The sequence below is a fragment of the Octopus bimaculoides genome, chromosome 20 (assembly GCF_046866305.1).
Source record: "Octopus bimaculoides isolate indiv1 chromosome 20, ASM4686630v1, whole genome shotgun sequence".
Taxonomy (NCBI): Eukaryota; Metazoa; Mollusca; class Cephalopoda; order Octopoda; family Octopodidae; genus Octopus; species Octopus bimaculoides.
Genome location: NC_142947.1, coordinates 21,325,882 through 21,347,881, shown reverse-complemented (window position 1 = coordinate 21,347,881; position 22,000 = coordinate 21,325,882). Strand labels below are relative to the sequence as shown.

The window sequence follows — 22,000 nt, the reverse complement described above, 5'->3', positions numbered from 1 at the left end:
GTGTGTGTGTGTGTGTGTATGTTTGTGTTTGTGAATGTGTAAGTGTGTGTATTGTGAAACTATACTTGTGTGTCTGTGAGTGTGAAAATATGTAGTGTATGTTTGTACAATTGTTTGTGAATGTGTAAATGTGCAGTGTATATGTATGTATAAAATAGTGTATTCATATGTTTGTTTCTGAATATAAATATATATGTGTGTGTGTAGTGTATGTGTATTTGTGTGTGAAATGGTTTTGTATGTGTATGTGTTTGCAACTGCATAGATGTCTGGTGTATGTATGTGTGTGTGAAGTGATGTTTTTATAAGCTTGTTTTTGTGAATATGTAGGTGTGTTTATGTATGTTTATGTGTTTTTAGTTGGCTTTTTATTGAGAATGAAATGTAACTATAATTTTGTTGGAACAGCTAACAAAAACATATTCAATAATCATAACAACATTTCAGAAAGCTTCAAACAGATGTGAATAAATTATAAGTTCAGAATATATATATATATGTATATATACACATTAGAGGAAAAGGACATCAAAACCAAGTGAACTAAACCCCTCACATCCTATATATGATGATATATATATATATATATATATATATATGTATATATGTATATAACTTTTACTTGTTTCAATCATTAGACTGTGGCCATGGTGGGGCACCACCTTGAAGTAATTTAGTCAAACAAATTGACCCCAGTACTTATTTTTTAAGCTTGGTACTTCATCTCTCAGTGTCTTTTGCTGAACTGCTAAGTTACAGGGATGTAAATGCACTAACACCAGTTGTCAAGTGGTAGTGGGGGACAAATACAGGCTTCTTTCAGTTTCCACCTACCATCATCATTATCATTGTTTAACTTTTGTCTTCAATGCATGCATGGGTAGGATGGTTGACAGGAATCAGCCAGATAGAAGACTACCCCAGGCTACTGTGTCTGTTTTGGCAGGGTTTTTTATGGCTGGATGCTGTCCTTCCTAACACCACTCACTCTGCAGAGTGGACTCAGTGCTTTGTATGTGGCTCTAGCACAAGTGAGGTTAATCTTGGTATGATTTTTACAGTTGGATGCCCTTGTAAATGCCAACCACTTTCCAGTGTGGACGGGATGCTTTTTATGTGGCACCAGCACTGGCAGGGTCAGCTAGCAACTCACAAGACAAGGAATTTTGAGAGGGGCAGGGGCATTGGAGGATTGGGCAAGACACTTTATTTCACGTTGCTCCAGTTCACTCAGCTGTAGAAATGAGTTGCGACGTCACAGGTGCCAAGCTGTATCGGCCTTTGCCTTTCCCTTGAATAACATTGGTGGCGTGGAAAGGGGAGGCTGGTATCCTTGGGCGACTGCTGGCCTTCCATAAACAACCTTGCCCAGACTTGTGCCTGGGAGGGTAACTTTCTAGGTGCAATCCCATGGTCATTTGTGACCGAAGGGGGTCTCCGAGTTGTGGTTGGTGCCAGCATGGTTTCAGGTTCAGTCCCACTGCATGGTACCTTAGCTAAGTGTCTTCTACTATAGGCCCTGGTCAACTAGAGGCTCATGAGTGGATTTGGTTGATAGAAACTGAAAAATGTCCATCGTGTATTGTGTGTGTGTGTGTGTGTGTTTATACACGCATACACACACATACACACATGCTGAAAATTTTTTATTTGGACATTTTATTGTCTTTTGTGTAATTTTAATTAAGGTCGTATTTGTCATATTTATTCTGTATAGATTTAGTCTGAGTTCTTTGCAGTGACAAAAAAAGATTGTTAGGTGTTTTGTAACATCATCATCATCATCATTTAACGTCCATTGTCCATATTGGTATGGGTTGGATGATTTGACCGGGCTGGCATACTGGAAGGCTGCACTAGACTCCAGTCTGATTTGACCCCAGGACTTATTTTGTTTTAAGCCTGGTACTTATTCTATCAGTTTCTCTTTGCCGAACTGTTAAGTTATGGGGACGTAAACACATTAGCACTGGTTGTCAAGTGGTGGTGGGGATCAAACACAGACATAAAGACACACATACGTCGTCGTCATCGTCATCGTCATCATTTAACGTCTGCTTTCCATGCTAGCATGGGTTGGACGATTTGACTGAGGACTGGTGAAACCAGATGGCTACACCAGGCTCCAATCTGATTTGGCAGAGTTTCTACAGCTGGATGCCCTTCCTAACGCCATATATACATATATATATATGACGGGCTTCTTTCAATTTCCATCTACCATATCCACTCCTAAGGCTATAATAGAAGACATTTGTCCAAGGTGCCAAAAAACCCAAAACCATATGGTTGGGAAGCAAGCTTCTTACCACTCAGCCATGCCTGCATGCATTGAAGACAGCTTAGAAAATTGGGTTAATACCCTTTAGAAGATGGCGAAAAAGTGGCCAGCAAATCTCTACAGGGAATAGAACCCTGTACCTCTCAAATTCTGGATGGCTCCTTTTTTCTGTCTTCTAAAGGAGATTTATCTGATTTTCTAAGCTGTCTTCTCAGCTATCCTGTGTTCAAGAATTCCTTTATTTTCTGTAGAATACCGACACGCTCAATGCTTATAAGTTTGTTTACAATATATCAATATGTGTGTGTGTGTATATATATATATATATATATATATATATATATATATATATATATATATATATATATATATATATATATATTTGCATTGAACAGTCATGATGATAATACATGTAAATTGCTATTTTGCTCATAAAATGTTTTGCTGATATGTTATTGTATCTACTACAATGTTTCAGGTGAAATCCAGTTTGAACCTAACTGGGACATCATCAAAAACCGGCTCTGTTGGTGTGTCAAACAGTAGACACTTCACTAGTAGCATGAGTATACCAGTGTATTCCACAGAATTTGAAGATGAAGTGGAGCAGGTACATTCCAGATATTTTTATTTGCAGACAGTTGATTTTTGGGTATCATCAACATCATCATTTAATGCCTGTTTTCCATGCTGGCATGGGTTGGATATGTTTGACAGGAACTGGTAAAGCCAGGCGCTGCACCAGATTCTATTGTCTGTTTCGGCATGGTTTTTATAGCTGGATGTCCTTCCTAATGTCAACTACTTTACAGAGTGTACTGAGTGCTTTTTACATGGTACCAGTACTGACAGGGTCACCAAATAACTTACAAGACAAAAAACTCCTCTGTTGGGAGGGGTGATGGTAGCTTTGTGCCAGTTGGTGTGAGATTGAAGGTATAGAGAGACAGGGATAGGTGTCTTTCTGTAGAGTAGATACCTGAATAATCCACAGTATTATTATTATTATTATTATTATTATGGTTGTTGTTAAGGTGGTAAGCTGGCAGAACTGTTAACATGCTGGGCAAAATGCTTTGCGGTATTTTGTCCATCTGTATGTTCCGAGTTCAGATTCCACTGAGGTCGACTTTATCTTTTATCTTTTTGGGGTCAATAAAATAAGTACCAGTTGAGAACTGGGATCGATGTAGTTGACTTACTCCTCCCACAAAATTTCAGGCCTTGTGCCTGTATTAGAAAGGATTATCATTATTATTATTATTATTGGTGGTGGTGATGGAGGTGAAGGTGGTTGATTTGAAGACTTTATAGAACAGAAAACAAAATGTCTTGCATTATTTACTTAAATGCTTTTACATTCAGGGTTCAAATTTCACCAATGTCAATTCTGTCTTTCATCTGTCAAAGGTCAGTTGAAAATGTACCAGTGTAAGTTAGACATTAGAGGAATTATATGCTGTGGGCAAGAGAGGAGATTGCACTGGTTTAGTCATGTAATGTGGATGGATGTGGACAGTGTTTCCTTCAATAAATTTTAAATATAACAAAGAATTTAGTAAAATAACTTAGTTGTCATTAAGCTAGTATTAGGAACATAAACTGTGACTAAGGTTTGGTAGAAGATTTTAATTCAGAACTTTTGAAAAAAAGACATTTGTACTACAGAGCCAGAGGCAGTTTCAGGCGGGTTGGTACCAAAAGGGTTAGAGTGGAAGGAAGTTGTGAAAGAGAGAGACCTAGGAAGACATGGGACAAAGTCTTGAAGGCTGGTCTCAAAATGCTGAGCCTTATGAAGGAGATAACTGGACTGAAATATGTGGCACATTGCTGTACTGAAGAAAACCAGCCTACCACAACATAATTGATATCCAAAACCAAAGTGCCATATAAAAAGCACTGGTGTTGGTGCCACATAAAAAGCATTGGTGATGGTGCCATGCAAAAAGCATCCAGTACATTCAGTAAAGTGGTTGGAGTTGGGAAGGGCATACAACTGTAGAAACCAAGCCAAAACACACTACGGAACATGGTGTGGTCCTTGGCCTTGACAGTTCCTGTCAAGCCATCCAACCCATGCCAGCATGGAAAACGGGTATTAAATCATTATGATGATGATGATGATGATGATGATGCTGAAATAATATGTTTCAATATAATCAACTGAACTTTTGCTCCAAACGTTTAAGGCTTTGTGCCCATTTTAGAAATTGTTATTTACCTTCAGTAGTTTTACATTTATTGCATATTTTCTCTGCACAACTAAGAATACCTCTTGGTGTACCTTGGTTATGTAGAGTGTTTTGTTTTTAGATTTTTTTTACATCATTTAGGAAGTGCTCTGCAATGTATGTGAGCAGTGCCTAGTCATTCTAATTTCTATGTTGTGCATTTTGTAAGGCTTGGAATTTTTGCTATGTATTTGTCTGCATGTTTTTTTAATCATTCTCAAGAAACCTATTGCTATAGGATTGCTTCTGTTTTAAATCCCCCTATTCTGGTAATCTCCATTTCTGGATTTTTAAATTTGGATTGAGGTACATTATTGTGTGATAGTATTGTATACTTTGATTAGGGGGCAGTTCTTTTTCTAGTCAACCTTGATAACAATATCTGGCTAATTAGCTTTGATCTTGGCATACCCAAATCTAGAATTGTGTTATTCTCTGGGATCATTTTAAATGTATGTTTGTTTATGCTACTTCATTTTTTTTAATATACTCTGATGTATTTGAACTAGTGTTCTCATCTTAGTTGTTGTGTCACTTCTACCTGACCTTTCAGTCCATTTTGGGGTAAGACTGGCTACACTACTTGTAAAATAGTTCCAGTTTCTTGACTGTCAGTTAACCAACCCATGATTCTGGTCTGCACAGACTTGCCTTTACAAGTGTTATGTTCAAGCTCACCAACTTGATTCAGTTTATGCATTTTCTGGTACCAGTTCATACTCTCTAAGTGTAGTACTGACCACTTTGATTTCTGTGGTAACTAACACCATCATGGTTACATTGTCCACATATTCTGATATGACTTTCCCATTCCCTGTTTAAGCAGGATGCTCTTCAACATTTCTATCTTCCACAGCAATGTTTCAAAAGCTAAAACATACAGGAGAGATTAACCAAGCATGTAATTTGAAATGGTTCTATGAAGGGGCTATTTAATCAGACCACCTAACATCTGCCAATGTATTTTAAATTGATCCACCTCATGAAAATGGAACCAAATGCAGCTGCTCTGAGGACTGCTGTACCAAATACTGATGGTTAACCTTTTTTGGAGGCTTAAAACTGATTACCTGGATCAGGACTACCCTGAAGCCATGTTTATTATCCACTTTCTGTATGTTGTTGTTGGCACTCCGTCGCTTACGACGTCGAGGGTTCCAGTTGATCCGATCAATGGAACAGCCTGCTTGTGAAATTAATGTGCAAGTGGCTGAGCAATCCACAGACACGTGTACCCTTAATGTAGTTCTCGGGATATTCAACATGACACAGTGTGACAAGGCTGACCCTTTGAATTACTGGTACAACAGAAACAGGAAGAAAGAGTGAGAGAAAGTTGTGGCGAAAGAGTACAGCAGGGTTCGCCACCATCCCCTGCCAGAGCCTCGTAGAGCTTTAGGTGTATTTGACATCAGCAACGCATTTGACCATGTCTCTGATGGAGATTTTCTTGCTAGGCTTTCCTTCTAAGAACTTCATCCAACTCTCATCTCCTAGACTGGAAGCTTTCTGTTAGATTACTTCATTGCCTTGTGCAATTGCTGTAGCTTTCTCTGACCCACACTTTATCAATTGTGGTGTGTCCCAAGGCCAAGTTACATCATACTTTACTTTCTGTTCATTAGTAACCTACTTTCTGTCCTCTCCAACAATGCCCATTCCCATACAGATGATACCACTCTTCATTCCTCCCTAAGCTTGCACACATAGGCACCATTCACATTTAGCCTGTACTACTAGCTCCATGAACAGAGCCCTCAAATGGCCTCCAATTTTGTTTCCTTCAGCAGCACAGTTTTGCTTAGCAGAATTTTCTCTCTCTTCATGTTCTAAGTTCAAATTTCACTGAGGCTGACTTTTACCTTTCATCCTTTTGGGGAGGTCGATAAAATAAGTACCAGTTGAGTTCTGGAGTCGATATAATCAACTTACTCCTGCCCCTGAACTTGCTGGCCTTGTGCCAAAATTTGAAATCAGTATGTTAAAACTAATTTCTTTCTTCCAAACTTGTTATTTCCTTTTCTCTGCAGGGCAAAGAAAAAAAGAAGCAAATCAATATTCAGGGAGACAGTGAAAGTGAAAGTGAAAGTGAAGATTATGGCAAAGATGTGGTGAGTTGTGAAGCTTTGCATGATTTTAATTTTCCTTTCGATGCACCATCTCAGTTTTTAGCAATTAAATAGCAGAATAAATTATATACAGAGAGAGAGAGAGAGAGAAGAATAAGTGGATTTGGTCTGCTGATGTAACTATAAGTGCTAGAATAGTTATTTGTGTAGATCTTTTGGTGTAAAGTGTTTAACAATTAAGATTGTTTGTAAGTAATTTGCAGTGTGATGATGAAGTTGGTGCTGAGAAAAAGCACCATAATTAATATGTTTATGGATCAGTAGAATTGTTAGAACATCAGACAAAATGCCTTGCAGATTTTAGTTACAATCTTTTACATTCTGAGTTCAAATCCTGCCTAGGTCATCTATGCATTTTATCTTTCTGGAGTTAATAAAGTACCAGTAAAATACTGGATCAGTTTAAGTGACTATACTCTTGTCATCAAATAAAGAAAATTTGTGGCCTTGTGCCAATGTTAGATATCAATATTTTTCTGCAAGAAGCTTTGGTTTTCAATTCAAATTCTTGCCTGGTTGACTTAGCCTTGATGTTCAATTCTCCATAGTTACAAAATAGCTGCCACTTTACCAAAAAAGGAGAAGGAGACTCAGACATTGAGTATTGACTGAGTTGAATGTTTAATATAAAGTTTGTTGCTGCAAATTGAAGTCAATAACCTTACCTGAACAATGTTTAAATAACAGACCAAATATAAAGAGATAAACAGACTTCAAAATCAAACACATTTCTTCATTTTGGGGGAAATGATGTGGGACGGATCATTTGGTGATAAAGCCATTGCTTCAATAAAATCCACATTGTTATCTTTTTTACATCTGTTTTTTCTATGCATGCATCAGTTAGATGAGTTTTTCTCAGTACAGTGTCTCACCATTTGTTGCAGTTCTTTATCATTTCCTTTGTAGGATTCAACCGTCACTACTTCTTCCCATGTATTTCACTTGGATTGCTTGCCACTTTTTTTTTGACCAAGCTGTCACCCTCTCTATTCATACCAGCACAGTTTCCTTTCACACTGTATATGATTTCTCTTATACCTAATTTTTCCATGTGCTCATTTGTGCTGTCTTTAATGCACATGTAGTGTCTATTAGAATAAACAGTTCAACATGTATTTCTAAAGTATAATGTTTGAAATAATATATATATTTCTGAAGGATAGTCTACAGATATTTGTTGTTTAAGACAACATGTATTTCTCTAAAGCATTATCTGAACCTACATGTTTTGCATAAAATATATTTATATTAAATAGTTTTTAGTTTTTCTAATCGTTTCTTTAGGATAACTATTTGGTAGTTATATATAAAGGCACAGGCATAGCTGTGTGGTTAAGAAGCTCAATTTGCAACAATGTGGTTTTGAGTTCAGTTCCACTGTGTAGCACCTTAGTCAAGTATCTTCTACTATAGCCCGGGGCTGACCAATGCTTTGGGAGTGAATGTAGTTGATAGAAACTGTCTGGAATCCTCTCATGTATGTGTGTATATCTATATGTTTTCCCCCCACCACTGCTTAATTGGTGTTGGTTTATTTATGTCCCCCATAACTTAGTGGTTTGGCAAAAATGACCGATAGAATAAGCACCACTCTTAAAAAATAAGTGTTTGGATCAATTTTTCAACTAGACTCTTTAAAAGAGTGAAAAGAGTGTCCCTGCATGGTTGCAGTTCAATGATTGACACCAGTAAAATGTGTGTGTGTGTATATATATATATATATATATATATATATATATATATATATATATATATATATATCTTTGGAGTTGTACTTGTTTAGCAGGGGACTTGATTTGAAACTGTTGAAGTTACATTTTGGAAGAATGTTCTCAGAACACACAAAAACTGTTGCATTTACTCTACTTTTATTTTTGAGAAGTGTCAGAATTTTTGTCCTACAGCAACTGCTGATAATCAGGATTTTATAAGCCTTAGAGCATATTATTTACTTTTTTATGTTGCTGAATTTCCAGACATCTGATTGTACTGTAGAAGTGTGTTTTTTCCTGTTTTTCATTTCAGTTTTTGTGCAGGGACTCTAGTTTTGGATATATATAGAATTTCAGTGTTATTCGCTATGTCTATATAAAGTATGCTGAAAGATATCTGCTTCCTAGTACAAATCTATTTAAATTAGATTCTTGCTAAGCTGCATTTAACTATTAAACTCCTCCCAGTAATAACAAATTGTCACTAATTTAGAAATAATACAATAGATGAAATCACACATATATACATGTATTTGTATACACACAGTTGTATATAGCCACATATCTACACATACCTATATGTACACATGTATATACATGCATACACAAATGTATATGTGTGTAAAACTGCTCATAATAGTACATTTGTGAATGTTTGTAAATACATATGTATATTTTCAGATTTACTATGAGATGCTGCCATAAGTTCAGAAAAACTCTCAAGAAATATGAAACAAAATATTTATTAGAAAATTACTAATTATTCCTATTACCATCTAAAACTGATTTTGCGAAGATTTCTAAATGGACCTCTACACCAATATATCAGAAGTGCATATATCTTGTGCTTAGAAGGATTTTTCTTGCAACAATGTGAACTTTTAAATTTCAGTATCTTTATGGAAGTTTCTGCTGGGGTACCATGATATCTACATCTATTTATTTATAATGCAGTATTCTCTGTGTTTGAAAATTTGATTGAGTTAATTAGAATAAATGTATGAAATGAAGGAAAAAATGTTCTTTTTGTAATTTTCATCTCTCTATAAAAATATATTGTTCAAGTCTGTCCACATGTAGGTTTATTTACTTAATTTTTTCTTGTTAGTAAGTAGGATGTGCCATTAGGCATCAGTGGCACCTGTGTCTTCTCTGTCTGTCTGCACATGTGGGCATGTCCGTGCATATGGCTGTGTGTGTGTGTGTGTGTGTGTGTGTGTGTGTGTGTGTGTGTGTGTGTGTGTGTGTGTTACTGATGGATTCTCAATAAATTACATCTAACCTCTGTGATGTCAATATCTGGTTAACAAACTATAATGTAGCAGACACAAAAGATTTCACTATGATAAAAGTACAAAGGTATGTCTGCATTTACTTGTCTGGTTGGCAGATGAAATAAATATACCCCAAAAGCACTAAAGAATCTTTGAAGAACATTATTTATGAAGTACCTTTTGGGACAGAAACTGTTTTACAAAACTCTAATTTATTATATTGTCTAAAAACAAGAACTTTCCTTTCTCTTTTCTGGTTTTAATTTTTCTATCCATTTTTAAAGTCATCCTTCTTCTTGACTGCTCACTTCAAGTCAGGGTTTATTTTGGTCTGCCTGTAACATGTAAATGTAATCATGTAAATACACATTTATACCAAATGTAGGTGTAAATTATCAATAATTCAAGTATCTATAGTGAATAACTTTTATGCATGGTACTGAAGAGTTGAATTTCAGTTTGTGTCAGTGATGCCTCATGAATCAATAGAAATAGTCATGAGATCTTTTTGATGAAACAGTTGTAAATTAATGTAATAAAAGGACTTGCTCACTCCATTCTCCTTGGTTATAATTATAAATGCACACGCACACACACACACACACACACACATGCACACACACATACACACACACATATGTATATATAATTACAACCAAGAGCAATGGTGTGAGCAAGTCCTTATATTACATTAATATACATCATTAGATTCATCATGGCCACAGTCCAATAACTGAAGCAAGTGAAAAATAAAACATAAAAGATATATAAACATAAATGAAAGTACATCGTCATCAAATTATTGTTTAATGTCTGCATTGGTTGGTTTGTTCGACAGGACTGGCAGCCCAAGGACTGCATCAAGTTCTGTCTGCCTTTCTTAACATCAACCACTTTGCAGAGTGTACTGAGTCTGTTTTATATAGCACCAGCTCTGGCGAGGTCACCAATTAACTTGCAAGATAAAGATTCTTCAACTGAGAGGGAGAATGACTACTGAGTAAAATGGCTTTGTGTCAGGTGATGAGAGGTTAAAGTATGATAGAAAGACAGAAACAGGTGTTATTCCAGTCATAGAGAGAGAGAGTGAAAGCAAGAGAGTGATGTGCCAGGGTGTACCTGAAGGTACAAGAAGGTGAATGTAAATGGAGTGCTTAGAGGATTGGACAGGGTGCATGAGCAAGGAGTTCACAAGAGCATAAAGGAGGAAAGGACAGGAAAAGGGGAATGCAGTGAGTGGTGAAACATGAGTGTACAGGGAGCAACAGGATATAAAACTATACACACATATATATACATATACAGGGTGGGGAAGCAAAGCTTTGAAAATAATTATTCACTAAATTTTTTATGTTACAACAACCAGCAACCTTTGGATCGGCTTTCATGTCCATGGACAGTTTTTTCATGGATTTTGTTGGGTCTTTCAAAATTTTTGCTTTGAGAGATTTAAGAAATGCATTATCCTGCTTTTTATTGATGTCTTCACTTCCTTGCTTTCTCTTGATACCTCCAGCATTCGGTTCTTAACATTGTAGACAGTGCTCACAGAGGTCCCCAACAGTCTGAGCAATACGTCTAATTGCAACCCTAGCATGAAGCAAATCCGCAATGCGTTGTCTCTTGGCTTCTTAAGTGGGCATGTTTGATCATATGCCTGGAACTTCTGCTTTAATTAACTCTATATACCTCCACCCTGAAATAGAAAACAATATTTTAGTATTTACGCTCAGGAATATATGAAAAATAAGGTTTCCAAAATATTCTAAGTTTTGCTTCCCCACCCTGTATGGTGATGTCATGTTTATGTTGCCCATAAACAATACATCTTATAGCTGTATGTCTTGGGAGGACTTAAAAAAGAGATGACAAGAAGGGCATCTGACTGTAAAACACATCTTAAGCCAAGCAAACATGTAAAAGCAGTCATAGAAAGCAAATGAATGTGTTCAATAGACTTGTATAATAAGCAGGTATTTGATATCATCATCATCATTTTATGTCCATGTTAAATGTTGGCATGGGTTGAATGGGTTGACAGAATCTGATGAGTTCAAGGACTGCCTCATGCTCCAATGTCTGCTTTGGCATGGTTTCTACATTGGAATACCCTTCCTAATACCAGCCAATTTATGGTGTGTACTTGGTGCTTTCTTCCTACCACTGGCACTATTGATGTCATCATGCAGTTTGCAAGACTACAAACTCCGAGGGAGGAGGTGTTGGCTTTATACTGGGGATTAAGGGGGTACAGTATGAGGTAGGAGGAAGGGTGCAAAGCAAGTTGTTGTAGGAGAGCTGCATGATTACTCACATTTAATAGGAGGTGGAGATAATGATCAATAGGAGCTGTAAAGGGATAGATACTGGAGATAAGATGTCCCCCAAAGGTTGTAATAGATGGGTGGGAGGTGGTGGGGTCAGGGAATTGCACATCCATACTTTATATAGCAAACAGCATTTCCGTACATTCAAAACCAGCACCCATGGGGAAAATAATATCAATAAGAAATATAAAGAAAAGAAATAACTGCAATGAAATGTATAACTAAATATATAATAGAGATAGAGAAAGAAAACATAGGAATTGAACCTGAAAAAAGTCAAACAACAATCGTGTCCTTGGCCTGTATGTCTAAAAGTTAAGAAAAATAAAGAAAGCACCTTTGTGTAACTGATTTTTAGCAGTTGGTGTGAAGTTTGTCAGTATTCAGATCACAGAAGTGTTATGAATATGTCAAAAAATAAATAAAAAGTGAATCTGACAGTTTTTGTGTGTTTTTTTTACATATTATTATTATGTACATTTAAGCATGGCTTTGTGGTTAAGAAGTTTGCTTCAGAATCTCATAGTTAGGGGTTTGTTTCCACAGCATGGACACATTGGCTGGTGTCCTGTTCCAAAGTGATGGGTTGCCCAATATCTTGTGAGTAATATTTGGTAGATGGAAACTGAAGAAGTTCATTATATATATATATATACATATGATGATGATGATGATGATGATATAAACATACATACATATATATATAGGGAGAATTCGAAAAAAAAACAAAAGATGAAGACAGGTGGTGTAGACAACAAACAGAAAGTGAAAAAGTCTTTAACGTTTCGAGCCTACGCTCTTCCACAGAAAGGAACACAGAAAGAAGCAAGGAGAGAAAATAAAGAATGTGTAGTGGCTAGCGATCTATCATGGCAAATGCCGGACAGAAGGGTCACACACACACACACACACACACACACACACACACACACATACACATATTCTTTTTCTTTTAATCTTTAAATTGTTTCAGTCATTTGACTGCAGCCATGCCAGAGCACCGCCTTTAGTTGAACAAATTGACTCAGGACTTATTCTTTGTAAGCCTAGTACTTATTCTATTGGGCTGTTTTGCTGAACTGCTAAGTTACGGGTGATGTAAACACACCAACATCGGTTGTCAAGAGATGGTGGGGGGACGAACACAAGCACACACACAAATATATACATATATATATATATATTTACGATGGGCTTCTTTCAGTTTCTGTCTACCATATACACTCACAAGGCTTTGGTCGGCCTGAGGCTATAGTAGAAGACACTTGTCCAAGGTGCCACACAGTGGGACTGAACCCAGAACCATGTGGTTAGGAAGCAATTTCTTACCACACTGCCATTCCTGCGCCTATCAGCCACTCCTGCACTTATTAGCCACTCCTGTTCCTATAATATATATATGTATAATTTGGGGATCCAAGTGTAGGAAGTTGGTAAACTTAATGTTGTGAGTGGCAGGTATAGACAACAAAAAGTGGACAATTTATGATAAGATACAGTGACAATTTATTGGCATCGAGAGTTACACACTTTTTCCCATATAAAGTTGTGAGAAAATGTGATAAGTTGATAGTTTGAATACAGCTCACAGTTAGCAACTAAAGCTGCTAAAAATGCAAATAAAATTTCAAATTGAGAGAATGGAACATGTAAAATGCATGCTACATGTGTTTCTTAACTAGCTGAAGCTAATGATGTAATTGTTATGCAATGAGCTATACTAAATGTCGCTAATCATCAAGCTGAGATTCCCTTAATGAAATGAAGGTTACATTGTTGCCAGGAATTTCATTTTATTAAGGAAATCTCAGCTTACCGATTAACTATGTTGAGCATAGCTCATTGCATAACAATTACATCATTAGCTCCAGTTAGCTAAGAACCATATGTAGAATGCATTTTACCTGCTCCACTCTCTTAATTTATATATGATAGATCGCTGACCACTACATTTATATTTTTTTTCTCCTTGTTTCTCTCCTTGTTTCTTTCTGTGTTCCTTTCAGTTGAAGAGCATAGGCTTGAAACGTCAAAGACTTTCTCTATTCCCGAGCGTTAAACTAATACATCCTTTTGTTGTTTACACCACCTGTCTTCGTCTGTTGTTTTTTTCGTAAATTCTTCTATATATATATATATATATATATATATATATATATATCTATATTAGCTCACTCATTCCCTCCATCAAATTCACATTGCCGGTACACGTGCATGATTTGCCAAACATCAGATGTCAAAGTGATCTCAGAGTAATGTGAAATGAAGTGTTTTGCTCAGGAACACAATGCACCACCTGGTCTGAGAATGAAAACCACAATCTCATGATTACGTGCGCAATACTTTAACCAGATTCCCTGACTTGGTGGTGCTTTGTGTTCTTAAGCAAAACACTTCATTTTATGTTGCTCTGAAATCACCTTAACATTTGATATGCACCAGTGCAGGCAATGTTCATTTGATGGAGGGTTTGAGCTAATGTACAGCACAAACATTTGATTACTATAAGCAAATCATCTGTGCAGGTTGTTCAGCAAAAAGTTACGGAATCCTCACCTGTTGTCTATGGCAGGAGAGTCCAAAGATATGTGTGTGTGTGAGTTCATATTTCCTTTTCATTTTCACATGTCTTTGCTGTGCTAATTGTTGTTTCACATTGGTCATTTCCAATTGATTAGGTCTGTTATCAAAGAGATCCTGGTCATAACCATCCTATCTTTTATTCAAACATAGCTTATCTTACACTACATTGTTCGATGTGAACTGCCTTTAAGACAGCAGGTTGTGATGTGAAGGAGATTTAGCTGCTATTTCTAGCAGCTCAGGCAACAGTGTAGCTTCTTCGTTGTCCTGTACTACGTGTGTGTGTGTGTGTGTGTGTGTGTGTGTGTGTGTGTGTGTATTTTAGTTTGTTTTAATTGTCAATGGCAAGCCCATGTGAGAGCATAACATTTTGTTAAACTATTTAATACACAAAATTTTCTTATTCCACATGAAGTTATCATAACCATCTTTTATATAACACCCTCTCTTTACTCTGGCAGTGCTCTGTGTAATGGTATACATCCCACTTCTTTTGTAAATTCATCTGTGAAGCCCAACTTTGTAAGATCTAATCCAGTTATCTTCTACTTAAATTATATAACCAGAGGGTTCAATTCTAACAAGTTTATTGGTTCCATTATAGACATTTCTTTTATCTAGTATCTTTTTTACTTGAACTGTCTAGAGCAATGGATCCCAAATGCTGTATTGTGATACACTGGTATGCCATGAGATGTATCCAGGTATGCTGCAAAAGCAGTAAAAAAGTGTGGGATATGCAGACTGAAATTCTAAATATAAAATGCTAATATAATATAAAATATAACTGTAAATGTGCCTAGCAAACTGATCACAGAGAGGGAAGTGATGGAGTAATTTTAATTAGTTTTTGGGGTGGGGTATAGTATATAAAAATGATATTGAGAATATTTGATTTTGACTTAGAATACATCATTTTTTTTACATGACACCAATAAAAATATAAATATTGAATTGCATAATTAATTGATTTTCTAAATAAAATGTGATAAATAAATTGTTGGCTAATATATCAATATATTGAATTTCATTCATTGTGCCATCAATGAATGCTAATTTGCCAACACCTTTATAAAGTGCCTTTATCATTCATGGTTGCCCATATATCGGTCCATATATGTGTGAGCCAGAGCAAGATTTTAATTTTAGGAAAAATAGCTGCGGCTTATGGATAAATGTCTCCTCTTTCCATGACACTAATATCATTTAAGAAAAGTTGGTTAACTTATGCTGATACAGCTTGTTACCTGTGTTGTCTCAGACATTGCTATCAAAATGCAAATAGCTTAGAACACATGCCACAAAGCATCTTTCCCTACCCTCTAATACTTGCATCAATCTTCCACCATTGATTGGTAATATTTTAATGACTTTGAAAGGATAAAAGGCAAAATAAACCTTGGCAGGACTTGAGTTCAGAGCAGAGCATTAGAACAAATACCATGAGGTATAATATTCAGCACTCTAATGACTTTGCCAATTCACTGCCTTCAAACCCCTTAAAATGACACAATTCCAGCTAAATATTTTTCTTGCCCCACTCTATTTGGTAAAGTTGTGAGATTCAGGTTTAAACCTAAAATTCTCTTTTCTCTCCACCTGTTTCCTTTTGTCACTGTTGTAAAATGGAAAGCTTGTTTCATTACTGAATATAACGTCATTCTAGCAGCTATCTGCCATATATGACTGTCAATAAATATAGAGCATTATTATTGTATTTGAAAGGTATTTATAAAAATTTCATCTGATGTTGGTTTGAAATTATCAGGAGAACTGGCTTCTGTATCCAGCAAATGTAGATTTATAGTCAAGCATACAGAGTTACTTGGATTTCTATCAGAGAAGAATATCCATTTTCATTCAGCTTTTTACATCATATTTATATGATTAGAGAGTTTTTTTCACTAACATCAAATGCAGATTAAAAAAGATACTTCACTGCATTGAAGCAATGAAGGATTTAGACACAACCATAACAATCTGCAACTTAGGGTTTCACAGTCCACAGGGGTTACATATATTTATGAGGCATATACATTTTCAAGTTTTGTGTAACCTTTTGGTATAATTTTTTAATAAGGGATTTTAGAGATGTTATATATATGTATAAAATCTAAATTTGGTACTGCACTGAAGATGAAAAGAAGATATGTTTATCCTAAATATTCCTAAATATAGAAAACCTATGGCTGAAAAAACTAAAAAAACAAAGAAATCTCATTGGTAACATTACAACATTTATTGAATAAAAAAATAAATAATTATTTTTTGCAGTTTAGATTTTATTTGTAGGCTAAAACATAGATACTTTCTTTTAACTTTATTTATAAAGTGTGCCAGCATGTTTCTATTTGCTTTAACCCTTTAGCATCTAAACCAGTTGTATTCAAACTAGCCAGATTTGGCCTCTCATACTATAATGTTTTTCTAAAAAATAAGCAATCATATTGAAATCTTGAAGCATGATTAACCCTTTCGTTACTGTATTTATTTTGAGATGCTCTGTGTTTCTTTCAATTACTTTAAATATAACAAAGAATTTAGTAAAATAACTTAGTTATCATTCAGCCAGCTAGTGTTAAGAACATAAACTGTGACTAAGGTTTGGTGGAAGATTTTAATTCAAAACTTATGAAAACAAGACATTTGTACTCAGTGTCAGAGCCAGTTTCAGTCAGGTTGGTAACGAAAGGGTTAATTCAAACAATGTGAATAAATTAGTATTAAATTTGACAAAGTAATCTGAATGCTAAAGGGTCAAAGTGTGCTATGAGTAAAAAAAAAAAAAGGTTTGCGAGCTACTATTCTAGAATGTTCATAAATGTTGCACAGTTGATTTTTTTTTTTTTTCTCCTGCTTATTCAAATATTCTTCAATATGCCTACCGTGGCTGCTTACATGTTTTAATAAACTTACACACTTGCTAGATGTGTTACTCAAGTTACACTGCTGCAACACGTTTTCTAACTTAGATAGCTGCCAGATGAGTTGTTCAAGTTGCACAGCTGCTATATGTGTTGTCTTTAGATACACAGATGTTGTATATATTGTTCAACCTTCATGATTGCTATATGTGTTGTTTGGATTACACCACTGCTACGGCTTACACAGCTAGACACCATGCCCAACTTGCACAATTATACACCAACTCTCAATATACAGCTATATGCCATGTCCTAATTTACACAACTATACACTGTCTCAGTTTACACAGTTATACACCATGCCTTGTTTACACAACTATACATCATGCCTCAATTTACACAGCTTTATACCATACCCGACTTACATAGTTATACACCATGTCCTAATTTGCACAATTATACACCATGCTCATTTTACATAGTTATGTACCATGTCCTGATTTACCCAGCTATGCATCATGTCCAACTAACACTACTATACACCATGTCCAACTTATATATAGCTATTCACTGTATCCAGCTTACACTGTTATACACTGTGTGAAACTTAGACAATTTACACATCTATTATACCATTTCCAGCTTAGACAGTTATACACCATGTCTTAATTCACTGAACTATACATCATATTTGAATTACTCAGCTTATGCTGATGTCCAGTATTAACAGCTCCATATTCAACTTACACTACCCAACCTCTTAACCCAATTACTCTGCTACATGCCTGTATTTTATCTTCTGGCTACGCTGCTATAAATCGTGCTGTAGTTATATGGCTTGCGTTATACCCACTCTGAAGAAAACAGATTTAAATATATTTTCTGTATATAAATTCACTTCCTTCAAGTTTACAGAATTTTCTGTGACTGTCTCATTTGCCACCACTTGTTTTCTTCACCACATTTTGAGATTTTCTTTTCTGTCTATTCTTATGAATTTGCTATTAATACTACTTTCCTTTTCTGCTTATTCAAATGCTGTTCAAATGTCTGCTCATTAAGACTGCAACTCTTTTTGCAGTCCACTGGCTCCAGGTCCAAAATGCAGAAAAGGGATTGCGGTTCTTTTGTCATTCTAAGAAAAGGCCTGAAATTTGTCCTTTCACGCTTTACAAGTAATTTGTTCAAGAAAATGAGAGCTGGCAGCCAGCATCTCTTCCAGAGAGACAAAGGGAAATATGGAAGTCAAGTGTGAGACTGAACTGGAAAAGAAAATAATCTCTTTAACATTAATCCTCTTTTGTAACTTTGCTTTTCTTGTCTTCTCTCCTATTTAGCTGCTGTCACCTTTCCATTTCCTCTATTATATTTCTTTTAGAATATATCTCCTCTGAGACCAATCAAATATTTCTACCTGACTCATGCAATGATTGCTTTGAGGCATTTTTTATTTTTTATTTTTCTCTTTTACCTCTTGTTGGTTACCAGACAATTTTGTCTTAACCTATTATCGCATATATTTCAGAAGATATTTTCTGACAATGCAGAATCACTAAAATAAGATAAAATTTATCATTGTCCAAAATTGCAAATATAAAAAAATAAATCCAAATAAGAGGGAACATTCATAAATATAGTTGCTAAAAAATACTTGCACAAATCTTTTAATCACACTCTCTTCACAATTTTTTTTTATTTTGCAAGAGTTGAACAGTTACGTTAAAAAAATTTGTTTTTGATCACACAGCCAACAATATATTTTATATGATTTTAGCAGCTCTTTTCAACTGTTTGCTTCAAATAGTGTACAGCTTAAAATAATTAACACAACTATTTTATGGCATTGAGGCAAACTAAAAATTACTACAAATCATTATTTCATATTTAAGTAGTGATTAAAAAAGGATATATGTGTGAGTGTGTAGGTATAGATGTGTGTGCGTGTGTGTGTGTGTGCGTGTGTATATATATATATATATATATATATATACACACACATACACATATATAATATATGTATATATATAATATATATATGTGTGTGTGTGCATGTGTATATGTGTGTGTGTATAGACATATTTGAATGTAGAAACAAGAGAAAAAAGTACTCTGTATGAATGGTAAATTTCATTCAGTTATTCAAAGCTGAGTCTTTGAATAGGTAAATAAATACATACATATGTCTGCATGTGTATGTACATATGCATCTGTATGTACATATGCATCTGTATGTGTGTACATGTACACATACATAGTTGAACACATATTTATAAACACTCACTCATATATGTTAAAATGTTCACAATAAAATCATATGTTCATGCTTATAATATACATAGAATGCAAGGCAGCAAGCTGTCAGAATTGTTAGCATGCCAGGCAGAATGCTTAGTGACATTTTGTCCATCTTTAACATTCTGAGTTCACATTCCACTAGGGTTGACCTTGCCTTTCATCCATTCAGGGTCAATAAAATAAGTACCAGTTGAACACTGGAGTTGATGTAATCAACTTAGCTTTTCACTGAAATTGCTGGCCTTGTGTCAAAATTCGAAACCAGTTTACATAGAATGTAATTTATTCTTGTAGGAAACTTTACTAGTTGTGCTCTTTGTTTATTTAACTAAGAAAGGAAAAGAGCTCCCCCCCCCCTCCACTTTTGGTCATCAAACACTGAACAGGAAAAACTGGCTGGAATCGGTACAACTAATGTTCAGCTTAAACTGTTCTAAGTTGATGACTGAAAGAAAACTAAAACATGTGGTAAGGAAGGAATTGCAAGAGTGTTGTAGTTATTGGGAGACAAGATATCGGTAGACTTTGGTTGTTGTGCACTTGTCTGGACACATGATGAAACTTTGAAATGAAAAGTAAAGGAGCGGCTGTGTGGTAAGAAGTTTGCTTCCCAACCACATGGTTCTGGGTTCAGCCCCACTGTGTTGCACCTTGGGCAAGTGTATTCTACTCTACCTTTGGGCCAACCAAAGCCTTGTGAGAGTGGATTTCAGAGACAGAAACTGAAAATAGTCCATTGTATATATATGTATGTGTGTGTGTATGTATGTCTCCTCACCATCACTTGACAACCAATGTTGGTGTGTTTACTAGCGGTTTGGCAAATGAGACTGATAGAATAAGTACTAGGCTTACAAAGAATAAGCCCTGGAGTTGATTTGTTCAACTAAAGTCAGTGCTCCAGCATGGCCGCAGTCAAATGACTGAAACAAGTAAAAGATTAAAAGAATATGATAAATATGATTAAGTAAGGAAAATAAAACATTTATAAATAAGCTGTTTTCTCTCTCTCTCTTTGTAAATGTTTTGTTGGTCACCAAAGTGGGATAAAGTGATGTGACCCCTGCAAACTGAACTAATGACAATACAACTGAATGATTACAGGATGTGGAAGTTGGGGTAACTCAGAAATGTTCATGTAGGTTTGGTAGGTGGGTGCATTGATTAACTTAAGGTGAGCGATGGAGAGTGGGGAGCTTGTAAATTTTGTAGTTTTAATTAAATAGAGGATCAGATTTTGTAGTTTTAGTGAAATGGAGGATCAGATGGGAGAGAGAAAGAGAGAGAGAGCGAGTGAGTTCAGTTATGGGAGAAATAGTTTGTAAATTGTGGTTGAAAGCTTACTTGTGTATGTGATTAGGGAGAGAGAAGCAGAAGCAAGGGAGATATACAATCTGGTATTTAAGCTTTGTAAAAATTTATTATTTATAGCTGACATATTGTCTGGTCTCCAAAATGAAAAATCCATCCATTGTCATGCAGTGTTTTGATATATGAAGAATGAGACAGGGACAATGTCATGACAATTATCAAATATAGGAATTAGGTTTAATATTCTTAAGGAACCCTCTTATTCCTAATTTGGATTTTACTTAAAGGGAACTTCTTTATTTTGGTTGTGTTTTGTGAGAACTTTTATATATGTATTGAGTTTTTGAAAGGAACTTGGGATCGTTAAAGTAACTTTTCTACTTGGGTTTTATCCAAAATAGCTGCCTGTCATGGGTTGTGTTTGAAAGGAACCTTCATTTATTAAGGTCCTTTTCAAGGGAAACAGTCTCCTTATGTTATATGTAAAAGAAAAGTCTTATTTTTGATATGTATTTAAGAAATTTATATTTTCAGTTGTAAAATATTCTTTTTATTTTAATTTGTGCCTTTTTTTTAGACACAAAGATCTTACATTTGATTAAGTTTTAAAAAATCTTCTCAATTGTGGGTTGGGTTTCAAACAATATTTCAGTTTTGGGTCACATAATTTCTTGGGATTTGAAACAAGTATTAGCTGTTATATCGATCTTTCTATGTATATATTAAATCTATTGTTGTTGATCAGCCCCTAAATGGTTCTGATTGAGCAGACTTATGGTCAGAGGTATTCCTTCCATGACCATCCTGTCTTTTATTCAGCTATAGTGTATTCTGGACTACATCATCTAATATGTCTCTTCTTAAGGTGTAGGAGTGGTTTGAGGAAGAATTGGCTGCTATTTCTAGAAGGTTGACTAACCACATAATGGCTTCCTTGTTGGTCAAAATGTGTCTATAGACAAATTGTGTCCATTTGACCAATGAAGAAAC

At 35.4% G+C, this 22,000-nt stretch overlaps 1 protein-coding gene across 5 annotated transcripts in view; it reads left to right on the top strand.

Annotated features, from left to right (window-relative positions):
• LOC106874788 (uncharacterized) overlaps positions 1-22,000 on the top strand; it is a 105,164-nt gene that overhangs the window by 20,611 nt on the left and 62,553 nt on the right. For 4 of the 5 annotated variants that reach the window (XM_014922644.3, XM_052975154.2, XM_089338186.1 and 1 more), the window contains 2 exons: positions 2,760-2,891; positions 6,543-6,623. In XM_014922644.3, the coding sequence (XP_014778130.2) occupies positions 2,760-2,891; positions 6,543-6,623 (213 nt within the window). The remainder of the gene's footprint in view (positions 1-2,759; positions 2,892-6,542; positions 6,624-22,000) is intronic. The other variant, XM_089338187.1, reaches the window with a different exon arrangement.